We start from the raw sequence: 27,985 nt of genomic DNA, 5'->3' as shown, positions 1-27,985 counted from the left end.
CACAACAGTCAAGACTACAGCTCCAAGGTCCCACAGGTTTTTGTCTTATGTGAAGTGGTCTAGGACCAGTCCCTTGGCCACACTGAGTCTCAGGACACACTAGTGAGAATCATAGAGTTATTCTTAGCACCACTGTCCTGCTCCATAGACATTTGGCTTGGCAACTGCATGCTCTCAAGAAATATTTGGCAAAGAATTATAAGGATAGTAAAAATAGAAACTTTAAATAAATAGAAAGGGTGCAAGCGACAGGTTCTAGCATATTTAAGAAGATGCACAGTGTGCTCCGCATCTCTGCATCCTACTCCAGGGTATTTTCAGCACTTCCCAAACAAAGGGAAAAGCCAAGTGCAACCTTCCTTGACACCATCAATTCTCCACTTTGTCTCACACCCTTATCAACAGTTAGAGACTTTAGACGACATGATAATCTTTAACTTGTGTTTTCCTCTTCAGAACTGATGTTTTCTGTATTTTCATCTTACTACCCAGTGATGCTCACAGCTGCCTTCAGTGAGCCTGTGGTCATTGCTTAGCCAGCTAGACCAGGCTGTATTAAACTAAACAGTGCCCTAAGGCATCTGGTGGTCCTATGAAGGGGATCCCAGAAGCTCTATTCCTCGGCACTTGGTAAAGGATCCTCTCCCAGGTGCACTCCCATAGAGCATTCCCGTGTGTGGAGCTTTCACAGGCATGCCAGCCTCTCCCTGTCCTCTCATCGGGTTTGGTAAAAGTATGCATGAATCAAAGGATGCGTGGGTGCTACAAGCCAAGGATTTTGGTGAAATGGAGTTCATCTACTGTAAGAACATTCTATCCCTAAATCTCAGCCCTAAAGCAAGTGAGTTCCCAACCTTGGTTGCATATGACCTCCTACAGGGACTCTTGTAAGTCTACGGCACAACTAACCTAGCCTTCTCTAAGGAGGTTCAAGGAAACTTGACCTTGATACCAAACACAAGAGCCCACAACTCTAGGAAAGGAAGGGTGAGAGACGAGCTCTGACCTCCCTGATAAGAACTGTGGGGTTCTGAAGGTCCTCTGAAGGTCCTCCAAAATTTTTCAGCCGGTTATATGCTCCCATCACCTATCTGCCCACTAAAGCTTTATGCCGCCTAGAGGTCTTTGAGTTTGAGAACTCATGGACCCCTGAAGTGAAAGTGTTCGGGGGAGAGATGTTTATGTAAGAAGTTACGTGTGGGTTGTGGCTTTTGGCCATCTGTAATCTGAGATTTCAGATTGGTTGTTTAGATAAAAGGGGGCCATCACTGGGTGGGTGAGTGCTCAGATAAAGCAGGGTAAACATTGGAAGAGAGGTGGTGGCACAGGGATCCCACAGAAAGCCCTGAGAGCCTTTTGGAAGAGGGAGAGGATTTCTGTTCCGCCTTGTGTAACTGAGCTTTGTGGGCAAGAATCCCTGGCAGGTTCCCAGCATGTGGGCAGGACCGTTCACTCCTCTTCCTTGCAGGTCACATTCAGAAACTCCATTGACCTGGCAGGAGCCTGTCCCTGCACCATGTGTCTCCGTGCTCTGTGCTGGGTGTCACTAGCAACCTGCGTGGTTTGGGGTGAGTACTTTTGAAATACAAATTTGTGGGGACATATTTGAAAATCCTTGCAGAGTCGTGTGTGCATAGAGCAAAACTAAGACAGACAGATTCGATTCGGTTCTGTGGGGGAATTCGCTCTCCTGACTTGGGCTTGCCTTCAAGTGGCCCAGACCACAGCACAGGACATGCTGAGATCAGGAGAGGATAAAAACCCTGAGACCCAGCAGCACACTTCAGGTACGGAAGTGTAAGGAGTCAATCCCAACAGAAGCACAGGAGCGGAATCAGCACAACTCCAATCAGGTGGAACAGGCTTCCTTACTTCGCCGGACTGCGGAGGGGATTAAGTGGCTTCATTTCTCAAGTTCTTAAAGGAGAGGCTCCTCTTCAGGTCTCTATATGTGGTGGGCCCTCCACGCTTATTTTCTATTAATACATACGTATTATACATATTAATACCTAAGTATGGGATGTATTCTTAGAAAACATGGGGTATGGTCAAAATAGCACTCCAGAACCCAACAGCCATCGAAAAGACAGTCTGTTTTTCATTGTTTCCAAGAGGAGCAGCATAGAAGAACTGGGGGTGAGGGGCTCAGGAAATGTCAGATCAGTGAGGAGGCTCAAGGCTGAGGATCTGCAGCAAATGTCTCTTTTGTTAGCATTTCAAAGAATACTGGAGAGCAGAACTGTCTTGGTTGTCTGGTACCAGGTTCTGGGTGATGAGGGCAGGTGGACAGTGGTCCACGCTATCAAATCTGGGTAAAGCAAGCAGTTAGAGTTGTGACTCTGTAGGGGACAGACCCTGAGAGTGACAGTGCCCGCAGGTCATGATGGCCTCATAAGCATCAGACACACACACATTAAATTCATGGTTAATGTATGACTATAGCATTGATTTTAACATATATCTGTGGCATTTTATTGGTTGAGAAAAGAGATTCACAGGGATGTGTGTTCTTCCAAGTTTGTCTGGAAAATCATGTCCTGAGCTGTCCCTAGCTCCTGAATCCAGAGTCAGGGCTCAACACTCAGTTACCCAAAAGCCTCACCCTGTCTGGACTTGCGACAGTGAGAAAGGCCTGGAACAGAGTGTATAATAGTGATGAAGGACCCAGATATAGAGCAGAGCATTTTTTTTGCTGCTGGTTACCCTGGCAACACCACTCTTTCCATCTCCAGAAACTCCACACAGGGTATTTCCAACTTCAATGGGCAGACCAATAGTTAACCTGGAAAGACTCTTGGTATGAATACCTCAAAGAAACAGGGATACACATCTGGTACACAGTAGTTATCACATCTGTGTGCAAGTTAGATGATGTAAGTCGTAACTGCTGTTGGTAATAGTCTTGTTTTCCCTTCCCCCTGCATGCCTGCACACACTGCTCTGGGTGTTCTGGGCGAACATTCACAGCTAATTCAGCCATACTTGAGCATTTGTGATCAGATTTTGCCGTCTTGCCGCTGAAGCACTCATCCCTCTTTTCAACTCCTCTCCGCCGTCTCTTCCTCAGGTTTCCATGGTTCATGCCCTTTTCCTACCACCATTCTGTTGGGGGTTCTTATTCAGCTAGAGCTCTGTTTGTAATCTTGGCTCTTTCCCTTGCTTCACACTCCTACAGTGGCATCACACACACACACACACACACACACACACACACGCTGCAGGCTCACCGTCTGGACAGAACAGTGTGTGTCCCTTCTGGCCTCTCATTGTTGAGATGACCACACACACTGCCATCCTTCCTTGTTCATCTTTGCCTCACTATGCAGTTCAGGTTGTACCTTAACTGGCTATGGAGCCCATGCTGGTCTAGAACTGAAGGGGATTCCACTGGCCCAGACTCCCAAGGTTTGGGGTCATCAGTGTACCTCGGGAGCCCTGGGTCACCTACCAGGGCCTTTGCACTGAACCCACAGGAAGGTGGTGTTGTGTACTCACCTTTAGCCTTCTTTCTTCCCTTTGCCCCATATCAGGGCAGGAAGCAAGTCCTCATGCCCCATGCTCATCCCCATGTCTCTCCATGGCAGTTTCTTACCGAGTATAAATGGGGCCCGAGCACAGTAAACAACTCTTCACATAAATGAAGAAGAAAAATCAACATGTTGTGTTGCCATCTATGGGTCGCCTCATATCCAGGTTTCCCAGGAAGTCTGTTTCAGCAGTGTGCTAAAAGTAGAAAGTTAAACAAAAAAGTAATTATTAACAGCAATGACAAAAAGAGACAGGCATGTGATTGACTTCACAGGGTATCAGGCATGGCCCCAGACTTGCAACAGGATTTTCCGAAAGGGTCTAGGGTTAATGGCTGTTCTCTAGAAAGCTCTTCTTAGACTTAGGATGAGTTTGCAGTCTGATAATTTAAGGATATTAAAGAAAACACACATCACTAATCAAATGTCATTATGTAGAAACATCATAAGTTGTGTGTCCCCCAGAAATTCACTTGCTTTTATTTATAATAATTAGCCACAGAAATAAAAACAACCAAATTCCCATATTATGGACCTGATTATTAAGACCATGTCTCATGGATGCTATCTTGTAAGCTTAATTCTTTATGGGACTAGTATCTATGAGACATGATGCCAAGATGTACTGATGTCAAGATTATTTAAAAAAAATCTGGAAGTTTTTTCTGACCACACCTTATTATTATAATATTAAAATTTATACAGTATTGATAATATTTTTTACCCTTCCAAGCTCCTCTCTATTCTTTCCCACCTTCCTACCCACCCAACTTTATGTTCTTTCTCTCTCTCAAAAACTGTTAAGGGAGGAATTAAAAAACTCTCTGCAGCTAAAGGGGAAGATTTGGGACCAAAAGGTAGAAATTAGGTGTTAAGAGTGATGCTCTGACAGGTAGGCTATTGCACAAACAAGAAGATGCCAGACTTGGTGGTGATGGAATTGTAAGAGCGTGGATGTCCTCCTGATGCTTAAAGGAGGGTCAGGGTGGTTCTCTCTGGTCCCACAGAGGGTACAAGGACAGAAGAGGAAGCTGCAGGGAGATGAGGAAAGACCATCTTCTATTCAAGAATGGAGCTGAAAGCTCAGGCAGGAGATTGACCCAGTTTCTCTTCACCTTGGAGGACCCTACCCAGACAGACCAGCAGACTTTAGATCTTTGTGTTCGCAATGCCATAGACACTTCAGACACTTCTTTGCCCACCATATAAAATCTAGTAATTCAGTCAGGCGTTCAGTGTACTCCCCAAACACCGGACTCTCGGGATCATCTTCTCCCCATGGGCTCCACCTGGGCATCAACAGGCCATTCATCCTTACCGGCCAGGGTCCATGCTATGCTTTGTGGACCTCTTACTTTGCTTGCTGTGGAATCACTTTATCACTCTATATCTCTAGCCTTCTTTTTTTCTTTTTTTAAAAAATTATTTATTGAGAAAAAGAAAAAAAAAGTTTCCACCTCCTCCCAGCCTCCCATTTCCCTCCGCCTCCCCCCCCCCCTTCTCCCCCGCCCCCCACTCCTCTCCCCCTCCCTCTCCAGTCCAAAGAGCAGTCAGGGTTCCCTGCCCTGTGGAAAGTCCAAGGTCCTCCCCCCTCCATCCATGTCTAGGAAGGTGAACATCCAAACTGGCTAGGCTCCCACAAAGCCAGAACATGAAGTAGGATCAAAACCCCGTGCCACTGACTGGGAGAAGATCTTCACCACCCCCGCAACAGACAAAGGTCTGATCTCCAAAATATATAAAGAACTCAAGAAACTAGACTCTAAAATGCTAATTAACCCAATTAAAAAATGGGGCACTGATCTGTGAACAGAAAATTCTCAACAGAAGTTCAAATGGCCAAAAGACACTTAAGGTCATGCTCAACCTCCTTAGCGATCAGGGAAATGCAAATCAAAACAACTTTGAGATATCATCTTACACCTGTCAGAATGGCTAAAATCAAAAACACCAATGATAGCCTTTGCTGGAGAAGTTGTGGAGGAAGGGGTACCCTCATCATTTTTTTTTCTTTTTAATTTTTCAAGACTTGGTTTCTCTGTAGCTTTGGAACCTGTCCTGGAACTAACTCTTTTAGACCAGGTTGAACTCACAGAGATCCCCCCCACCTCTGCCTCCCAAGTGCTGGGATTAAAAGCATGCGCCACCACCACCACCTGGTTCTCCATCACTCTTAATCATCCATCCTCCTGCTGACTGTCTCAGAACCTCATGATACCATCACTCAGAAGACTTCACTTCCTCCAACTTCACTGGCACCTGCCTAGCCCTTCTTTTGGTACACATTTCTTATCTCAGCATCAGGCGCAACACGTCTGTTTTCCACTACGGCCACCTTCCTGAGAGAGGAACCACTTGTTCTTCCTCTGGTCCAGCATGAAGCTCACACCAGAGTCCTGATGGATACAGGTTTCTCAAGGGAACCAAAGTTCTGTTTGGTTCTAGCAGTTCTTTCTCCACTGTGACTTTGCCTGGATTCTGTTCTACCTCACACTCCAGTTTGATTTTTGAATCAACCCTCTGAAATAAATGTTCTTCATCTTAATGTCAGGTCAGAAGCAAATGAGCCCAGAAGTAATTAGGTGACTTATTCAAGGTCAAGTGCTTAGAAAATGGGAAAACCCACATGGAATCCATGATCTTGTCGCTCTAATGTATCCTTTCTCTCCTCCGTGTTCCACAGGGCATGCATCCTCACCACCTGTGGTGAACACTGTTCATGGGAAAGTTCTGGGGAAATATGTCAGCTTAGAAGGATTCACACAGCCTGTGGCTGTCTTCCTGGGAGTTCCCTTTGCCAAGCCTCCTCTTGGATCCCTGAGGTTTGCTCCACCACAGCCTGCAGAACCTTGGAGCTTTGTGAAGAACGCCACCTCCTACCCTCCTATGTAAGTCGCTGTGGAGGGTCTGGACCTTGTTCAGCAGAGACATCTGTCACAGAAAGATACAAGAGGGGGGGTCATTCACTGGTCCAATAGCCTCCTGGAGTCCTCCAGAGTACTTTAGAAACACTACAGACCTTTCACTGCTTTCTAGACTCCTCTGTTCATCACTCTCTCTAAACCGATGCTACAAACAGAAGTGGGCATAAGAGGTACTAATCTAAAGCGTAAACGAGTTAGTTAGTATATGAGAAAAATCAAAACCAGTGTCTGAGACTCCAGGAAGACTCAATAATTCCCACCAATTCTATTTCTATCCTACTGGTCCTTCGTGATCTCTTATTAGAGAAGTCAAGAGTTATTCTTTCATAAAAGGATGACGGAGGTCATTAGAGATAACATTGGCTCTATTTGAACCTGGAAGATGGGTGCTCAGAGCAGAAAAGGTACTCAGTCAACATTGTCCAGCATTGGTGACTAACTATTAGAGTGCAGGTCATCCCATAAAGACCTCAGCCATAACTTGCAATAGGCAATAGGCTAAACAGTTATTAGTGGCAGTTCCTAGATTCACAGAAGTCTCAATAGGACTAGAAGAAGGTTACCTGATGAAAGATCAACCTAGGCATTGAGAAGACACTGGTTAGATTTTCATATTTCAGTAGGTCAGACTATGAACAACATCTTTCCAGAGTGCCCCCAAAGGCTCCAGGAAGGGGAGAGATGCCAAGTGTTTCTTCCTCTATTGGGTTGGGGAGCTGTGGGTTCCCACCATTTTCCCATGAAACTCCTCTTATTAATTATGCCAAGTTCCAGTCCTGTGAAAACAGCTCTATTCACAAGCTCAAATATTCTGGTGCAAGGTAGGGACCCAGGTGACACTTCCAGCTTCTATATGTTGGAATTTCAGGTGTCCACTCTCTCCTCCAGGTGCTCCCAAGATGCAGTCAAAGGGCAGAGAATCAATGACCTCATCACCAACAGAGAGGAGAAAATTCATCTTGAATTTTCGGAAGACTGTCTCTACCTGAATATTTACACTCCTGCTGACTTGACAAAGAGCAGAAGGCTGCCGGTAAGCACCGGAACCGCACTAGTCCCTTGTGCTACAGCATCCAGGTCTTCAGTGGGACTGGAAAGGGATTAAGACCGCTAGATGCACAGGTAGACAAGCCAGGACTGGGTCAGGGACCAGGAGGTTCCTTTCACCACAGAAAATGTAAATGTTTCTTCCAAAGACCCCGATTTTGGTGGGATCGCTATACATCTGGAATGTGCAGCTGAAGGTTTTCATGTTCTCTTACACAAATACAAGTTTTTCAAAATGATTACTCTTAGTTGTTAGCTTAAAAATCTGGTCTCCAGAGCAGTTAGGGCACAATTTACAACAATGTTAGTACCAGAAGAAATCTTAGAGAAAACGAACAGCCCAAGTCTTCCTGTACAGGTAGAGAAACTGAGGGTCAGGTAGGGAAGAGAGGGCACCCAGAAGGAATGGCAGGACAAGAGCTTGGGTTCCCATCTTCAAGCTTGTGCCCCTACGCAAGGCCTGGCAAGGGAGATGTGTGCCGCCTCTCTCCTCGCATTACCTGTGCCGACTTTCACTGCCAGGTGAAAGCGCTCATGGCCCATGATGGCAGTGTGGAGGGAGAACTCTGGGGCAATCTCATAGGCGCTTTTCATGCCCTTTGCCAACCACCTGTGATTTTATTGAAGCTCTCTCCCCTCCCTGGTTGCCCTTGGCACATGCTGACTGCCTAGTGAGTCAGCATTTCCTATTGGAATGAAGAAGCAGGGGTGGGGCAGGCTGCCCGTGACAGACCACACACAGTCTTGGAGAGAAGCTCTGTAAAGACATGACCCTTGAGCCCTCGAAGTCGAATAAGGTAGAGTATGAGCACCCACCCAGTCCCCTGGGAGCACCTTGAATGGAACTCCGAAGGGAAGGAGGATGCCAGAATAGTATTTGGCCCTAAACCTTTTTGCACAAGGAGGTAAGAACAAATTTCACCCCCACCCATTTATTCAGCTTCTTTTTTTTGGACTCTGTGTCTACACAGTCAGACTTAGGGTTAGGAGAAATGAAGACAGGAGACATTATGTGTAGTGAAAATGCAAGCAGGCCTGCTTTTCATCCCACACGGCTAGCTTTACACCCGAAATAACAACACACAAATTATATTTATTCAAACACTGCCTGGGCCATTAGCTCTAGACTCTTACTGGCTAACTCTCACATCTTGATTAACCCATTTCTGTTAATGTGTATTGCCACTTGACTATGGTTTACCGGCATGAGTCCAACCACTGTCCGTCTTGGGTAGGAGAAGCACGGCATCTGCCTGACTCTGTTTTCTTCCTCCCAGAATTCTGTTCAGTCTCCTCTACCCAAATAAGGGCTAACCTACCAAAAGGCCAGTGCAGTTTCTTTATTAACCAATGAAAGTAACACATAAACAGATGACCTTCCTACTTCAATTATGCCGAGCCTTGCCTTCAAAGATCTTGTCATCTGGTTGCACAGACACCTCAGATAACAGCTTCAACATAGGACTGACTACCCTGTGGGCTCAGTCTTCAAGATGAGCTTGACTCTGACCCTCCCTGTAGGTGGTAGAGACCCCAAGGGGAGGAGAAACAGAAGCTCATAGAGCTTGGAAAGCAAGGGACTGTCCAGCTATGCACGCAGGCCCCAGAGGCACATAGATTCCACCCGCTAAAGAGCAGGAATCACTTATCTTCCTAGCTTCTTTTTTTCCCTCACATGTTGTAAACAGGTCCATGGTGGCTGCTGAGCTGTGCCTGAGTCTTAGTGGAGGTCACAGCAGCACCGACACAAGTTGGAGCTGTGGGAGGACTGGCTGCTGGCCCAGATCACCAAACTGTGCCTGTGACTGCATTGGTTAGGAGCTCAACTGTGAGCTCTGGTCAGATGGCTGCTCAAGTCCTCCTTCCACTTTCATTAGCGGTGGGATCCCAGCAGAGGTGCCTCAGTTTTTCTATCCATCAAATGGGATAATCTTCATTTTTTTTATAACTTTGTTCAGATTATCCTTGCCTTCTCTTTCCTGTTTATTAGCAGTGTTGTATAAGGTTTCAACTTTCTTTTCTCCCAGTTCTTTGAAATGTGAGCTCCTTAAATCCCGAAGCCTTAAATTAACAGTTATTGTATTCCTCCTCAGCCTCAAGCCAGATGAAAGAACCTAGTGTAGAGTAGGTGCTCTTAATAGTAAGATGGCTGAGGACTAGATGGAGAGGGGAGATGTAAATGGAGTTAGCAAGATGGGGAGGATTGTGCTGGAAAGGGTACCAACTGGAGACCTGGATATGAACATGTAAGCACATTACAGTTAATAGAGATGATGCTAAAAGACTAAGCTGCCTGAATGGACCATGTATCAGGATGTCAGCATGCTGGGGAAAAGATGACATCATTGTTCCCTCTTGTTCCCATAACGAAGCTCTCAGTTAGAGGAGCCCTGGGGAGACTTGGCACAGAGGTCTAAAGAGAAAGGTAGGGGCATTGAATGAGGTGACATCCTGGCTTCCAGCCAGGTAAGTTGAGGAAGACGTACAATTTCTGCAGCCCAGCTGGTGAATTTTGAGTGGTGATGCCCTGAATCAGGACCAGGCCATGCAAACCAAACCAAACATCTTCTGAGCTCCTTCCCAATTCTATTTCCTATGACAAGTATGGTTCTTTCCTTTCTACCTAGGTGATGGTGTGGATCCACGGAGGTGGACTGACATTGGGTGGGGCGTCCACCTATGATGGACTGGCCCTCTCTGCACATGAAAATGTGGTAGTGGTAACCATTCAGTACCGCCTGAGCATCTGGGGATTCTTCAGGTAGGATGTGTGGACACTCCTCTCTGCATGGTGGCTTCTGTATTGATCAGCTCTACAGCAGTGAATTTGAAATCTGTCAATGTCGAGGACCTCAGATTTGTTTAACTCAGTGTTTGGGTGGCTGGAAACCAAGGACTGAATCATCAGACTTTGGTGTGGCGAGGGGCCCTAGGCTACAATGCATCATGGTGGAAGAATAGACATTGAGTCTGTGGGATAGAGAGACAACGATACGGCAAGTCAGAGAAAATGGGAAGACAGTCTTGCTCTTTTGGGAACAACTCGCTTTCTCAGGATACAGCATGATTCCCTTGAGCACACATCCCCGAGGAATAAAGTGCCCAATGACAGACCCTACCCTCTACAAATTCTCCCACTGGATATACCTGGACGTTAGGTACTGAAGCCCCCTTTTCTTGTGAAAAAGACCATATCCAAACCATCAAATCTGCAGAATTAAAGGAGCAAGGACCCAGTTTTAGTAATGGTATCCTTCACAGGACGTTTGATAAAAATTTCCTTGTTGGGAGGTCCCGTCTTTCATTACTGGGCCCTATCTACCTTTACGTTCCTCAGCCACACTCCTCTTGCTTCTGGGATCTTCCTAGATTCCTGCTCTATGAGACCAAGTCCTATTGATTCCGAAAAGTCCAGGCTTCCTGTTGCTGCCTTTGAAATGGCCACCTGTATTTCATCAGTACTCAGCATTCCTCTGTGACAGCAATCAGCACTACAGGACAGCACTTGAAAGTTAGACATTTCTGCACAGGGAAGTAGGGAAGGGGTGGGTTCATGGAGGGCTCTCAGCCTAGAAGCTAACTGCAACCTTACCCAGTGCTCATTCCAACCATATATAGCTCCTAAGACTATAATAGCAACAATGAGATGCTCCCATTCCCCGCCCTTCCCCACTGCCCAGTACACGCCTTCTCTGCCTCTCTTCTCTGTCCTCAGGCACTGTGTGCTTCCTTCTCCCTCTCTATAAGCACCCTGAGTGCTTCCAACAACTCTTCTATACTATCTGTAATCCCCAATCCCACCTTTAAATCCTACACAGTCCTTTCACCTGCCTCCTGGTCTTCCGTAGACGTGCATGGCGTTCTTCCGCTTAACAGGGAGAAACTTGGCCCTTGGCACCCACCGATCATTCCTTCAACATAGGTCCTCATCCGTTTCCCGCAGGACCCTACACAGCTGCCGACTGCTCCAAGCACCCATTTGCTCACAACACAGGCCTTGCATACATCCCAGATTCTCCTCTTTTGGCTCACACATTTTTCCATTCAGGCCAGAGATCCTCATGACTCTATCTTTAAAATATGCTCAGAATCCTGCGGCTCTGGATCCACGTTTTCCACCCCTTTCAAAGCCCGGTTTCTGAGGGATGCATTAATGTTAGAACCAATATTTTAAACAAACTTGCAACTTTACATGGAGGCTGCTGCATACTGTGGCCAGAACACTTGGTGAGCGATTGGGCCATGCCATGCCTTTGTGTAATACTCCCATGAATTCTAAAGGCATAGAAGCCTTGCCAAGGCTCACAAAAGTGGCTCTGCTCGCGTCTCACGGAAGCTGCATGCATATTTTTGTTCCCGCAGCCCCAAGGCCGTCACACCTGCAGCTCATCTTAATCGAAACTCTTCTTTGGGTATTTACAAAGCCCTGGTGCTCATTTTACTTAGGTCTCTATCAAATGCCACCACCTCAAAGAGAGCGTCTCTGGTTGTGAGTCTAAAGCATATCCCAGACCTACCTTTGTTTCTTTCTTTACCTGATTTTCTTTTCCCCATTGCTGACATTATATTATCATTTTATCGGTTAATTTATGCTCTGTCCTGTGAGCTAGGTGTTGCCATATTTTTTTGTTTTGTTTTGAGATGTGCCGTAGCACTCACACCAGATTTAGATACATATTGAACCCTTAGTACATAGTTAGTTGTCGGAATGAGAGCCTTGCACAGGGGAAGATTCCTGTCAGGGGTGCCAAGTTCATCAGGATTCTGAAAAACTGCAAAGGACTCCCCAATACATCTGTGGTCCTAAGATCCCTGCCACGCAATGTGTACTTTCTCTGTCTCTTGCAGCACAGGGGATGAACACAGCCGGGGGAACTGGGGTCATTTGGACCAGGTGGCTGCACTGCGCTGGGTTCAAGACAACATTGCCAACTTTGGAGGGGACCCAGACTCTGTGACCATCTTTGGAGAGTCAGCAGGAGGTTTCAGTGTCTCCGTTCTTGTAAGTGTCCCCAGCACCAGGCCTTGTGTGCAGGCTTGCTGATGTGACTGCTAATGGAATCTCTTATAGACCACCTGTTTGCTTTCAAAACCCAAAACCTATACTCAGTGTCCATTTTTCTCATGACACAATATTGATGGTCAGTGGCTGACAACCAAACTAACAGTATTTGGTTCCCAGGCAGCTCAGAATTTAACTTGGTGTCCCAGAGCCATAGGTATCTCCAGTTCTAGCTCGGATCAGTGGCAACCACAGCCTCTTCACTTAGTTGAGTTTTTTTCCCCTTTATCAAGGATTTTTTTTCAAGTATTTAAAGCATGTTTATTTAAGAAACAGGTTAAGTCTCATTTTGCAAGAAGGCTTTGGTTTTGTCATGTTTCTGTTATTAGTTATTTGAGAATTTCTTGAATATGTATTTTGATGCTGTTCACTCTTTTCCCATTTTCTGCCATATCCACCTGCCTCTCCCTCCCCATATACCTTTGTGCCTCTTTTGGTTTTAAATTCATCAAATATAATTGATGTTGCCCATATACTCGTGGGTGTGTGGCCTTCACTGGAGAGTGGTCTACTCACTGGGGCCACACTGTTACAGAACACTGACTCCCCTTCTTTTAGCTGCTATCAACAGCCAGTGGCTCCTTAGTCATGGCTGGGGCTTGTCTTGCTTCTGCTGGGAAATCAGGTTGATTATAAACTGCAGATAGGAAGAAGCAGTTCTTTGGATCCGAGGTAGATGTGCATGTCAGGGGTCTTCAGTGTGCACAACAGGCAGGATCCTCTCTGAAATGGCCTCACAGTTTGTCCGTGACTACTAGGACAGCAGGAGAACCTGGGGCAGAGGAAGTGAGTTCCATTGCAGACAGTCAGTGAGAGGAAGGATGTGTGCAAGGGAGAGAGGCAAGAATGCAGGAAAGAGCCAAAATGATTTGTAAATTAAGAAAAAATTGCTTATTTGGAAAATAGAAGTTAAGGAGAAGGTATAGAAAGTTCTGGGAGCTATATGAAACTCTCAGAGTTGAGCAGAATATCAGCATAGTTAGTGCATTTCATTTTACATACACACACACGTTGAAGAAAAGAAAAATTGCAAATGAATTTTAAGAGGGGGAGGAATGTCATCCATAGCCCTGTGAACCTTATATGGTCACAGAAGGTATTTTTTTCACATCTATCTCTTGTTGTTTCCTCAATGTCATGTCTCTTTTCTCTCTATCTGCCTATCTACTTATCTATCATTTATTTATCATGATTCCATGCATCTTCTGACTCTTAAAGTCTTATGCTGTTTTTACAATGAAACAATCCTTTAAAATGCAATATGGCATAAATATATATAAATATATCTTCCCAAACACTATATATATATATATATATATATATATATATATATCATTCACAATTGCACAAAGTTCCATGTTAAGTCATGAATTGACTAATGCTAGGGCCTTGAAGTGTTTACTTTTATTTCTATTATAAATAAGAGACTATTAAGTATGTGTCTGTGTACTTCCCTCTTTTCCTTCCATTGTTCATGTTAGCTCAGCCCATAGGTAGTTCTCCTGCTGACCTGCATCCTCAGTCCTTTTTTTCCCTTACACGATACTTTTCTGGATGAGTTCAGAATAAAAAACTTCTCAAGCAGAACTTTTGCTGGGAACTGCCGCAGTGCCTTTCACTAGTTCTCGTATTGCCGTAGGCACTTGCCACACACTTCCTCTGCAGGTCCTTACTCCGCATCGTAGTTGTAGTCCACTGAGTTTCTTTTTGTGGAATCTCAGGCCTGAGAACAGTCTCAGAGATGGAATAGACAGATTGGTGGCTGTCATGTCTACCGAGTGTCAGAGTCTTCAAGAGTGACCAGGGCAGGGGAGCATTCAGAGGGCAAATGAGTCGGTCTACCCCTCCTCTGAGTGTAAACTCTCCTCTTCTCTCCATGGCAGGTGTTGTCTCCCTTGGCCAAGAACCTCTTCCACAGGGCCATTTCTGAGAGTGGCGTGGTTATCACTCCCGGTTTGTTTACCACAGATGTCAGGACAATCACTGAGGTAGGTCCCAGAAAATCACCACACTCTTTCCTGAAGTCCTCGGGGGTCTTTCTGGCTGTAGGATTGAGCTATGAGCTCAAGCGATTTCTGAAATGAGAATGGTTGGACAGAGATCACTTCTAAAGCTCCATCTAAACCACACTCTGCAGGTTCTGAAGCTTCTCCCTGTGGTTCGTGTTATTCAGATGCCCTGCAATCCTGCATGGGTTGTGTGGGAAGACAGGGTGGCCCTCTGCAGTATGCCACATACACAAGCTCTCCTGATGTAGCAGGCACTGCAAACTAGGGGCCAAATGGCCAGCAAATGGAGGAAGTGGATGGGAAAGAGACAGTGGAATCATAGATTCCTTGTCCTCTGTCCACTGTACCTGGCTTCCCTTAAGATAAATATACTTCTCCAACACTGTGACTAGTTTAAAAGTCAAGGTAACAGACATAGATGCATTCATGCCAACCATTACAAATAACGACAGAGGCAACAAATTTTTGGCTTTAGACCCCAAGTCTGCTGCTCTAGAGTTTTTTTTTTTCAAGACAGGATTTCTCTGTAGTTCCTGTCCTGGAACTAGCTCTTGTAGACCAGGCTGGCCTCGAACTCACAGAGATCCACCTGCCTCTGCCTTCCGAGTGGCTTGCTCTAGAGTTTTTCATGATCACTTGTCTGTCTTTAGAAGTGGGGCTTAGGATAGAACCCACTGTCTACCCCAATGCTGGATAATGATGTTGCTCCTGACCTCTGTGGTTGCCTGATATCTCTTACAGAAAGTTGCTCTCATGGCTGGGTGCAAAACCACCACATCTGCTGTTCTTGTTCACTGCCTGCGCCAGAAGACGGAGGACGAGCTCTTGGAGGTCATGCAGAAAATGGTGGGTGTGTTTGCCAAGGGTCTGAACTCCAGGTGCTTGGTTCTAGGATTCATTTATTCAGCTGTTCTTTCTTTCCAAACTACTTGGCATAGTTTTTCATGCCTTGAGAGTGGTATCAGCCACCTGATCCCAAGTAGCAATTCAAAGTACTCTTTTTAATATCAGAATATTTTAGATAAAATAATCCAGTAACAATCAGGCAAAAATTTTTAAATGTTCTCCCAGTTCTTTCTAAATTTAATATTTTGCCATTGTTTTCAGTTGTGTTTTGATAAATTAAACATTCCGTATTTCCAAAAGTTATCTTGAATTTTGAGAATGGGGTTATTAAGCAAAAGTTTTCAGAAAATATCACAGTTTATCTTGGAAGATTAAGACCAGATAAGTAAATTAAATAGACCTATAACTGATAAAGAAATAGAAACAGTGACCAAAAGTCTCCCAACCAAAGAATGCCCAAGACCAGATGGTTTCAGCACAGACTTCTACAAGATTTTCAAAGAACTAATACCAATACTCCTCAAATTTTTTCACACAATAAAAATAGAAAGAACATTGCCAAACTCTTTTTACAAGGCTACAATTACCCTGATACCCAAACCACATAAAGACATTACTAAGAAAGATAAATTACAGACCAATCTCCCTTATGAACACTGATGCAAAAATACTCAATAAAATATTGGCAAATTCACCCCAAGAACACATCAAAAAATTATCTACCATGGCCAAGTAGGCTTCATTCCAAAGATGCAGGGATGGATAATTCAACATATAAAAATCTGTCAACGTAATCTACCATATAAACAAACTAAAAAAATCATATGATCTTCTCATTAAATACTGAAAAAGCTTGCAACAAAATACACCATCCCTTCATGATAAAAGTCTTAGAGAGAAAAGGGATACAAGGAACATGCCTAAACATAATAAAGGCAATATACAACAAGCCAGCAGCCAGCATCAAACTAAATGGAGAGAAATTCAAAGTGATCCCACTGAAATTAAGAACAAGACAAGGTTGTCCACTCTCTCCTTATCTGTTCAATATAATACTTAAGGCTCTAGCTACAACAATAAGACAACAAAAGGAGATCAAGGGAGATACAAATCAGAAAAGAAGAAGTCAAACTCTTACTATTTGCTGATCATATTATAGCTTACATAAGTGACCCCAAAAAAATCTTCCAAGGAAATTCACAACTCATAAACATTTTCAGTAAATTGGAAGGTTACAATATTAACACAAAAATTAGTATCACTCCTATATACAGATGATAAAGAAGATGAGAAAGAAATCAGAGAGACATCACCCTTCTCAGTAGCCAAAAATAACATAAAATGCCTAACCAAACAAATGGAGGACCTGTAAAACAAGAACTTTGAGTCTTTGAAGAAAGAAATTGAAGAAGACACCAGAAAATGGAAGCATGCTCTTGGATAGGTAGAATTAACATGGTAAAAAGGGCAATCTTACCAAAAGCAATCTACAGATTCAATGCAATGCCCATCAAAACCCCAGCAAAACTCTACACAGACTTCAAAAGATCAATACTCAACTTCATATGGAAAATCAAAGAACCTAGGACAGTCAAATAATCCTGCACAATAAAGGAGCTTCTGGAGGTATCACAATCCCTGACTTCAAACTCTACTACAGAGCTACAGTACTGAACACAAAACTCAAGTTTAAATGGGTCAAAGATCTCAACATAAAATCAACCACACTGAACCTCTTAGAAGAGAAAGTGGGAAGTACACTTGAACACATTGGCATAGGAGACTACTTCCTAAATATAACCCTAGTACCACAGACACTGAGAGAAACAATAAATGGGATATCCTGAAACTGAGATGCTCCTGTAAAGCAAAGGACCCAGTCAATAAGACAGAGGGCTGATCTTCAAAATATATAAAGAACTCAAGAAATTGGGAATCAAAAGAACAAATAATCCAATAAAAATTGAGTACAGACATAAACAGAACTCTCAACAGATGAACCTAAAATGTCTAAAAGACACTTAAGAAATGCTCAAAATCCTTAGCCATCAGATAAATGCAAATCAAAACGACTCTGAGATTCCATCTTACACATGTAAGAATGGCCAAGATCACAAACATTGATGACAGCTTATCATCAATGGATCAGAGGATGTAGGGTAAAGGGAACACTCCTGCATTGCTCATTGGAGTGAGAACTGGTACAGTATGGTGATTTCTCAGAAAATTAGAAAACAACCTACCTCAAGAACTAGCAATAACACTTTTGGGTATATTCCCAAAAGATGCTCAGTCATACCACAAGGACATATGCTCAACTATGTTCATAGAAGCATTATTTGTCATAGTCTGAACCTGGAAACAACCTAAATGCCCCTTGACTGAAGAATGGATAAAGAAGATTTTGTACATTGACACAATAGAGTACTACATCAGAGAAAAAAATGACATCTTGAAATATCATATATACTCACTCATAAGTGGTTTTTAAACCTAAAGCAAAGAAAAAAACAGCCTACAATTCATGACCCCAGAGAACCTAAAAACAAAGAGGACCCTAAGAGAGACATATATGGATCTAATCTATATGGGAAGCAAAAAAAGAGACAAGACTTGAATTTTCTGCATGGTGATAGATATGGGTCTATTTTCATTCTTCTACATGTTGATATCCAGTTATGCCAGTACCATTTGTTAAATATGCTTTCTTTTTCCCAATTTTTTTGCTTCTTTGTCAAAAATCAGGTGCTCAAAGGTGTGTGGATTAATATCTGGGTCTTCAATTTGGTTTCACTGGTTCTCCTGTTTGTTTTTATGCCAATACCAGGTTGTTTTCAGTATTGTAGCCTTGTAGTACAGTTTGAAGTCAGGGATTGTGATGCCTCCAGAAGTTCTTTTATTGTACAGGATTGTTTTGGCTATCCTGGGTTTTTTTTTTCTCTTCCATATGAAATTGAGTACCATTCTTTTGCAGTCTGTGAAGAATTTTGTTGGGCATTGCATTGAATCTGTAGATTGCTTTTGGTAAGATTGTCATTTTTAATATGTTAATTCTACCTACCCAAGAGCATGAGAGATCTTTCCACTTTCTGGTGTCTTCTTCAATTTCTTTCTTCAGAGATTTAAAGTTCTTGGCATACAAGTCTTCCACTTGTTTGGTTAGAGTTACTCCAAGATATTTTATGCTATTTGTGGCTATTGTGAAGGGTGATGTTTCTCTGATTTCTTTCTTAGCCCTTTTATTATCTGTTTACAGGAGGGCTACTCTCTCTTTTTTTTTTTTTTAGTTAATCTTGTATCCTGCTACATTACTGAAAGTGTTTATGAGTTGTAGAAGTTCCTTGGTAGAATTTTTGGAGTCGCTTATGTAAACTATCATATCATCAGCAAACAGTGAGAGTTTGACTTCTTCTTTTCCAATTTGTATCCCCTTGGTCTCCTTTTGGTGTCTTACTGTTCTAGCTAGGACCTCAAGAACCATATTGAATAGATAATGAGAGAGTAGACAACCTTGTCTTGTTCCTGATTTCATTGGGGTCGCTGGGAGATTCCTCTCCATTTAGTTTGATGTTGGCTGTTCATTTGCTGTATATTGTCTTTATTATGTTTAGATATGTCCCTTTTATTCCTGCTCAGAAAGACTATTATCACATGTACTCACTCATAATTGGTTTTCAAACATAAAGCAAAGAAAACCAGCCCACAAATCACAATTCCAGAGAACCTAGACAATAATGAGGACCCTAAGAGAGACGTACATAGATCTAATCTATATGGGTAGTAGAGAAAGATAAGATCTCCTGAGTAAATTGGAAGCATGGGGACCTTGGGAGAGGGTTGAAAGGGAGGGGGAAGGTAGGGAGTGAAGCAGAGAAAAATGTAGAGCTCAATAAAAATCAATAAAAAAATTGACACTTACATTTTGCATGCATAGAAACTCCTGGTTTAGATTTAAAGTCGGTTTGACCAACAGTGTCAGGTATCCATCTTTGAGTTATCCCCTGTGTTCTGAGGAATGGTGATCCAGCTCACCTACTGAACTTGTGAAGTAAGAATAGCAGAAGGCAGAGGAGTAGAGGGCTCATCCTGTCCATCCATCATCCATCCAGCTTAGGTTCCCATCAAGATCAAAACACCCTGTCACTGAGGTCACCTTGTCCCCACATTTTCTCAACAGAAAATTTGTGTTGTCATTACCGTAGAGAGAGATGGGGGAGGGCTGAAGGAGGATACCGGTACAGATGCAGGCATTGTCTCAGAGCTTCAGCAACTCTGACTCTGGGAACTAGACCTTGGGGGGTCCTACTGCTGCCCTCCCTCATCCTGTCCCACCACGTGCCTGTACTGAGAGAATGCCATGCAGGCTCCCATTAGCCTTCCTGAGGAGAGACTGGGAGCAGAGGGTGGAAGATGAGCTTTACTCCAGGAAAACTCCTAACGGCAAACTCTTCGCTGTCCCCACAGAGGCTGTTTAAACTCAATTTACAAGGAGACACTAAAGAGGTAAGGACTTTTTAAGGTTTGGAGTCTAACAGTGTTAGGCTCTGATTGAAAGAGTTTCTGTTTGCGAAATCACAGCTCTCTTAGGTGTATGTACCTGGATCAACAACAGAGTACACCTAAATGATGGAGAAGAGATCTGCCTGTTTTCTAGTTTGGCCATTTTGGGAAATTGTCATGTGATACCTAAGTGCATGATAAAATTGTGGAAAAGATCGTAAAGCATCTCCACTTGCGGCTCCCACATAGTTAGCATCCACATGACGATAATGAGCTGCAACAGAACTATGAAACTGCAGCTGAAGAAAGTTAGTGTCTCACTACCAAGGGTTGAGAAAGTGGCAAGCCTGCTCAGATGGTGTTCTATTATATTATAAATAAATCTTAGATATACTAATTATTTTTGAGAAAGCAGTGTTAGATAATGTGTCTTTAAGCGGGAACCCATATATAAGGATGATGACAATATTGTTATCAGGGGTTCCCAATCTAGTATATCACTGCAACAAAGCCCCAGGATTCACTAAACCAGCATTCGGGGAAACGTTATAGACCTAACTAGTAAAAATAGATTCTGGAGAATATGTATGATTGAAGTATAATATATATATATATATATGCTTATGACTATATGAAGTATTTCATATACAATGCATATTTAATAAAATGCTCCCCCCTTCACTTTCCTGTTTCCATTAACCTCGTCACTCACAAATGCCAAACTTTGGTCTTTGTGGCTCACAGACCTTTTAAGGACACCGATTTCTGTGGCTACTGCTCACAGACATGGGGCCTATGTTCCTGCTGCCCCTTAGACCAGCAGAGCAGGAGGAGAGGCAGGTGATCTTTGACACTATGTTCCTCTCTTCCTCAGAGCAATCCGTTCTTACCAACTGTGCTTGATGGAGTGGTGCTGCCAGAGGCACCAGAAGAGATCCTGGCCAAGAAGAATTTCAACACTGTGCCCTACATTGTGGGAATCAACAAGCAAGAGTTTGGCTGGCTTCTGCCAACAGTGAGTGAGCATAAACAGACCCCTTCGACAGATGCTCCTCCACCCACCCGCTGTCATGCCTCCACTCTGTACTTCCTACTAATTCTGTATTTAAGCTTTGCCTTGTATCTGGGCGGCTGTTTCCATTGCTATTGTATATTTATGCAAGGGAACAGTCTCTGGCACGGCTCAACTGAGATGCCCAGGCTTGAGAACTCTATACCAATTATTCCTTGTCTTTTCTCAATGAATTCTAACATTCTTGGGCTGGGTGGGAGTCTGTTGGCATAACCGTCACATAACCTGATTAACCAAGGTCCAGTGGAAAGTGGGGGAGGATTGGGAGTCCAGGAGAATTGGCCTGTGGCACAGACACCTCCATCCTGTGCTTTTCCTCTCTGGTTCTCTGGATCTCCACAACAACTCGCAGTGGATGGGTTTCCTGGTTCAGGACTCACAACAGCTTAACATTTTCTTCTTTTTGTAACAGATGATGGGATTTCCACAAACTGATGTAAAATGGGATAAGAAGATGGCCATCGCATTCCTGCAGAAATTCTCTCCCCATTTGGTAAGCGTCTAGAGATTTGTAGCCCATTGGCTAAGAAGTTTTGAGGAATTGGCTCAAATTAAGGATCAATTTAATGTCTCGCGAGGCATCACTCCAGGAAGGATTTGCACAGGTCATAGGAAGGTTGGACTCAAGGAAGCCTCAATTGGATGGACAGGCTGCTGATCGCTTGTGTCATCCATTTCAGGGAATACATGAGGATGCAATTCCAGATGCCTTTGAGAAGTATGTAAGAGGTAGCAATGAGCCAGACAAAATTAGAGACGGAATCTTGGAGTTCGTTGGAGATGTGATATTTTGTATCCCATCAGTGATTGCGGCTCGTGGTCACAGAGGTGAGTCCCAGAAGTTGAAGGGGAGAGAGAGACAAGATTCTCCTGCTTTGGTCCCTAACCTGCACACTTCTTAGGAGAGACAGATGTGGGAACTTCTCATGGTCAGTGTGCAAAGTCTTATTCAGTGAAGTTTCTGTTCAGTTTTGCTTTGCAGATGACAGGCTCTGAGGAAGTGGTGTAAATGCAGGTGGTTAATTCGGTAGTTGATACCGGGATGTGAGGGCTGTTGCAGGAGAGAGATGAAGGGCATCAATGATGCTCTGTCAGCACGTGCCCACTGCGGACAGCTGGAACTGTGGAATCTTTGGGGGAAGAATCATATGTCAGGTCTCAGGATTATCCCAGCAGAACAGGAAGGGAGGGTATTTACCCACCAATACTCACTTGTTGTTAGTAGAAGGGTTTGTGCTTGACCTGTCGCACACATGGGTAGAGTAGTTTATAGTGACAAGAGTAAGCTTTGGAACAAAGAGTAAGCAGTGCTGGAGGTAGAACTCAGGCTCCCTTGCTCTGACATGGGTACCAGCGAGACTGGAGCACAACTGCTGATACATGGAATAGGAGGCAAACGTCATATTCTTAAGTTGTTTCTAAACTACAGAACGAGACAGAGGAGCCATGAGACAGTATTAGTTAAGTGAGGAGGTTTGCTCAGGGCAGAGAGGGCAGGAGGAGTTTGGTAGTGGGTATGCAGCATGGGAGTTCTTACTCAGCTTGTTGTCGTCGTGAGGAAATACCTGATGTGAACGTTGCCAGAGAGGGCAGACGTATTTGTATTGTTTAACTGTGCCGTGAGCCAGCTCCACTGCTGTATCCCTGGTGTGAGGCTGAGCATCATTCTGGGGAGCATGGTGGAGCAAACTAGGTCTCCTTATGGCACATAAGGAGCAAAGAGGAAGAGAGAGGCAGGAAGCCGGCAGGAAAGAGAATCCCAAGGATCTACCCCCAGCAGCCTAGTCTCTGTGGGGTGACCCCTCCCCCCCAACATCCTCACATTTTAAAACAGCACTATCAGCTGGAGAACTCCTATGGAGCTTTATTTTAGTCTGAAGTTAGATAGTGTATTGGTGCTTTGTTTTGTTTGACCAATAACTTTCTTTCTTGATTCAGGTGTATGTGTGTAAGTGCGTGTGTGTTTGTGTGTCGTCTGTGTCTGTGCCTCTCTGTGTGTTGTTTGGTTCCAAATGATTTGAAATGGTTCTATTTTTTTCTAGCTATATGAGAAATTATATTGGAGTTATTTCATTGGGTACTTACTAAAGTGAACTGGTAGGGTGCTTCGGGCAATACAGGCATTTTGACAGTTAAAATTCTTCTAAGCCGTGAACATGAAATATTTTCATTTAATTTTAGCTAATTTATTTTGTTGATTTCTTATAGCTTTTGTTGTATAGGAAAAATGAAACTATTTCAATTTATTTCTATGGAAATTGTGGTTTTTGAAGCTAGTACAAATGAAACTGTTCTCTTGGTTTATGTTTTAGAGCTTTCTTTGGGGGTGTATTAATACTACTTTTTTTGCTTATTTTTACTCTGTAATACTATCCTATTTGTTTATTTATCTATTTATTATATCTCAATTCCTTGGTGATCTCAGTGCTTTTATCTGTAGGGACATTCTTTCCAGGAATACCTTACCATGCCCCATTTTCCTATTTGAACCACAAGTCTAACACTAACAGTTGGATTTGGTTTGTTGGTATTCTGTTGATTAGTTTTCCATCTGTGTTTATGAAGAACATTGGTGCAGCTGTATTTTCTTGTAATATTCTTGCTTGATTTTCACATCTTTTATGATTCTGTCCTCATGGGTGTAGGGCCATATATTCTCTGACTTTTGAAGAAATGCGGTAAGAATTTGAGATAAATAGTTTCTAACTTCTTTTTATTTTATTTATTTATCCAGTTTTCAGTTTTCTTGTTTTTTGAGACAAAGTTTCTCTTTGAAACTGTCCTGGCTGTCCTGGAACTCACTCTGTAGACCAGACTGGCCTGTTTGCTTGTTTTTCGAGACAAGGTTTCTCTTTGAAACAGTCCTGGCTGTTCTGGAACTCACTCTGTAGACCAGGCTGGCCTCTGGCTCACTGAGATCCACCTGCCTCTATCTCCCAAGTGCTAGGATTAAAGGCATGCGCCATCACCGACTAGCATTCTAATTCTTTTTAAAATGTTTGTTGTGATTCTCAAATTCATGGTTTCTTTTTTCTTTAATTGTTTAAAACATATTACTAAAATTAATTATAAGTGTAGCCTGGATAGTACATATAATGTCACTTTACAGACATGATTTCAAAGCTGATCATTTGGTATTGGAGAACCAACTGGGGGTGTCTCTTTTCTGGGGGAGACTGTTTCTCCTGATCTTAACTTTCCTTAGCCGACTGGTTATTTTAGCAAGTCTGGTGGAAGCAACCATAGTTTCAATGAGTCATGATGCAAAGCATATCATGTCCAGAAGACAGCATTTCATAGATGCTTCCTCAGCTACCAGCACTTACTGCCTTTCTACACACCTTTCCTTGAGTTTCCCGAGCCTTGGGACGGGGAGGGGGCGATAGTGTGGATATGGACCACACTAGCACTATTCGATGAATATAAGCATCTGGAAGACAACTTGACCACAATCCTATTTAGAAAAAAAAATGAGGAGAAAAACCAGTAATAAGTCCTCCCCCAAAGTTCCCTGATTTCCTCATCTATGCTGTTTTGACCAGATTAATAGTGGCAGAAATGAATTCTCTCTCTTGTGGAACAAGTCTCCAGTCCAATCAGAGAGCCAAATAGCCCTACAAGTACTATTGCACCATCGAGCACATCTTGCCTGGAAGGCCAATATTATAGCTTTTAGAATTTTCTGCTAGCATAATTCACAATAGCCAGAACTTGGAAATAACCTAGATGCCCTTCAATAAGTATGGATAAAGAAAATGTACATTTACACAATGGAATACTACTCAGCAGCAAAAAATCAATGACCACATGAAATTTGCAGGCAAATGGATGGAACTAGAAAGAATCATTCTGAGTGAGGTAACCCAGACTCAGAAAGACATGGTATGTACTTATTCATAAGTGGGTATTAGATGTAAAGCAAAGGATAACAAGACTTCAGTCCACATCCCCAGAGAAGCTAGGTGACGGGGCTTCTTCAGAGTCTCAAGAGACACAGCAAATAAGAGGCAGAGAGACTACAAGGACAGATAGTGGGGAAGTCCCATTCTGTTCTTGTTTATTGCCCTAAGATCATTTGATCTATGTTCTATGTATTTAGATGTTATGATAATAGGTGTATACATATATATTTACAAGTGTTATTCCCTCTTGATAAACTGCATTTCATTTCATTGCATGCATTTCATTGATAAACTGACCAATTCATTCAACATACAAGCCTTTATTTCTCTACTTTTACAGTTTTAGCTTGAACTTTATCATCTCATATAACCATAGCTACTTCTTTTCTCTGTTAGTTTTTATGTGTATATAATATCTCTTCCTATTCCTCACCTTCAAAAGATAAAAGACTATTTAAAAGTGAGAAAAAGTCTCTGCCTTTCTTAGGAGAGTACAATCTATGTTGGAGGGCATTATTAACAGGGAAAAACTCAATATTGTTTTTTTTTCTTAGGATTTGCTGCTGTTGTTACCCAACTCCGTGATTTGTTTCTCCCTTTCTGGCTGCCCTCCCTTGTGGCTTGATGGTTCTCCATGGTGGAAGGCTTTCTGTCCTTTCTGCTTTTATTTGCTGCCTCTTCTTTATTGAAAATAGATTCTTCTCTCATATATTACATCCTGATCACAGTTCTCCTCCCTCTAGTCCTCTCAGATCCCCCCACATCTTCCTTCTCCTCCAGAGCCACACCCTGTCCACTTTCCTTCAGAAAAGAGTAGGCCTCCAAGAGATAGCAACCCATCAGGACAAAACAAGATACAATAAGACAAGACAGAAGCCCTCATGATGAGGCTGGACAAAGAAAACCAATGGGAGGAAAAGGGTGCAAAGAGCAACAAAAGAGTCAAAGACACACCTGCTCTTGCTATTAGAACTCCCACAAAACACCAAGCTAGCCTGTTATCATCAACAGTTATATAGTGTATGTACCAGGTTTATTGTATACATTCATTCTAATAGTGTATATACCAGGTTTATTGTATACATTCATTCTAATTGCATTAACATGAGACTCAAACACTATTTTTATTTCTACTAAATTGCAAATATAAGCAAATCAAGTAGCTTTCCTGAAGCTCTTTTTCTGATGTGCTTATGGCTAGGCATCCTTCAAAGGTATGAGGATCCTTGATTCTATCTGGGTATATGTCAGATAATATGAACTTTTATAAATCCATTTCTTCACAGATACTGGCACTCCAACCTACATGTATGAGTTTCAGTACCACCCAAGCTTCTCACCACATGTGAGACCCAAGAACGTAGTTGGAGATCATGGAGATGAAGTCTACTCTGTTTGGGGTGCCCCCATTTTAAGAGGTAACGGCTTATAGCTGGTATGAGGGTAGAATCAAGAGGTCTGGGCTCCAGTCTTGGTTTGGCAGCCTTAAGAAAGTTTCTCCAGTCTTGATCCTAATTTCTTAATTCAGTATAATGGGGGTGAGGTACACATGAATGTAACCAGTCTTTCTCCTGGTCTAACATACATTAAGGAGGATATATTAATGTGCCCCCAGCATAACTGCTCTCACACTCCTGATGATTGACAATAGAAAAAGATGTATATCATACATAGTAAACCACTTGATGACAAGAAGGCCACTTCTTGATTTTATACTCAAAATAACATATCAAAACATGATTGACTGGAGGTGAGGTCAGACTTGGTGCTAACTATGTATCAGATTCACGTGTACTGGTATGCCCACCAATCTCTGCAGATACTTAAAACACATGTATTTTTATTAATACTATAGTCAATATTACAATATCAGGCTATGACATGGTTAATATTTGAGAAAACCCTTCCTAAACCTTCTACTTTCAAAAATTGCATGTGGCCTCTAACCCACCTCATAGCTGTTCATAACACATCGGCGTCTCTGGTAATCTCTGGTAATCTCCCAGTTAAGAAAGTCCTTAGCACATTTGCATTGTTGTATGTCTCAACCCTCACAAGTTTACAAGACTAAGAAAAGACCTATGAGCCAACAATATTATGGGGTAGAGAAAACCAGGGTGTGATCTTTCTACCCTGAGTGAGGGAGATCAAACAGATGAACATGGAAAATAAAGACAGCTCGTATTGGATGGGCTGCATTTCACTGATAAACCCTAGACCAGTTATCCTCCTCAGTCTGAAGGCCTTCCTCAGTGAACCAGGATTTTGTAGACCTTAGGTAAGGACTAAGATCCACAGTTCCACCTTTCTAACCCCTGAGTTCTGCTGCTGGCGGGCTCAAGAGCTATTCTTTTAGTAGTGACAGGCTTTTACCCCCCTCTCTATGTTTTTATTCCCCACAGGTGGCGCCTCTGAAGAGGAGATCCATCTCAGCAGGATGATGATGAAATTCTGGGCCAACTTTGCTCGGAATGGGTGAGGCTGCTGGTGTAGATGGGACTGGGGTGGTGGGCACGATCAGACCTTCAGACACTCAGTAGGAAGGACAGTTTCTAAAGTTTAGTGGTAAACTCAAATCCAATCACTCCAAACCATCGCTCTTGCATTGGTTCTCCTCATCTCTCGCAATGATTGGGAACAGATAATCCACAAATCACTATAGATCTCATTAAGAAAATGCAGGGAATCACAGAGTAGTTTTGACGAATTCTATTTGGTTCTGTCCCTAGGAACCCTAATGGTGAAGGGTTGCCCCACTGGCCAGAGTATGATCTGAAGGAAGGGTACCTGAAGATTGGTGCTACTACTCAGCAAGCCCAGAGACTAAAAGGGGAGGAAGTGACTTTCTGGACTGATCGCCTGACCAAGAAACAACCCTGGCCAGACCACAGTGAGCTGTGAATGCAAGACTCTGCCAGCCTCAGATCAGAGAAGCCAAGATAGAGTTCTTCTAGTAAAAGTGTTTGCTAATCAAAGATGGATCTCGAAGGATTCTGAAGAATTTTGTCATAGGGATAGACAGAAGCCAGGGATGGGAGATGTTTTATACTTGTGGCCTCAATTTGGAGAATAAATGTTCTTTTTAAGATCAAATAA

The 27,985-nt window shown here is 43.1% G+C and overlaps 1 protein-coding gene across 1 annotated transcript; it reads left to right on the top strand.

Annotated features, from left to right (window-relative positions):
- The first annotated feature begins 1,406 nt into the window (after positions 1 to 1,406).
- On the top strand, positions 1,407 to 27,985 carry LOC126487863 (carboxylesterase 1F-like). The gene is made up of 14 exons (XM_050120900.1): positions 1,407 to 1,568; positions 6,211 to 6,415; positions 7,340 to 7,484; positions 10,126 to 10,259; positions 12,347 to 12,500; positions 14,444 to 14,548; positions 15,311 to 15,415; positions 19,880 to 19,918; positions 20,790 to 20,930; positions 21,400 to 21,480; positions 21,668 to 21,815; positions 26,176 to 26,307; positions 27,292 to 27,364; positions 27,619 to 27,985. Exons 1-14 carry the CDS (start codon positions 1,517 to 1,519, stop codon positions 27,788 to 27,790), a joined length of 1,686 nt encoding a protein of 561 aa, XP_049976857.1. The 5' UTR covers positions 1,407 to 1,516; the 3' UTR covers positions 27,791 to 27,985.

This window comes from Alexandromys fortis, unplaced genomic scaffold (genome assembly GCF_014885135.2).
Source record: "Alexandromys fortis isolate MF-2015 unplaced genomic scaffold, M_Fortis_MF-2015_v1.1 scaffold_181, whole genome shotgun sequence".
NCBI lineage: Eukaryota > Metazoa > Chordata > Mammalia > Rodentia > Cricetidae > Alexandromys > Alexandromys fortis.
This window is presented reverse-complemented; position numbering and strand designations above follow the sequence as displayed.

Bases quoted from the DNA above. Each gene is read 5' to 3' on its own strand.
- LOC126487863 (XM_050120900.1), top strand. From the start codon at position 1,517: ATGTGTCTCCGTGCTCTGTGCTGGGTGTCACTAGCAACCTGCGTGGTT. The intron at 6,416-7,339 runs GTAAGTCGCTGT...TCTCTCCTCCAG, and splicing joins GCCACCTCCTACCCTCCTAT to GTGCTCCCAAGATGCAGTCA. The intron at 21,816-26,175 runs GTGAGTCCCAGA...ATTTCTTCACAG, and splicing joins TGCGGCTCGTGGTCACAGAG to ATACTGGCACTCCAACCTAC.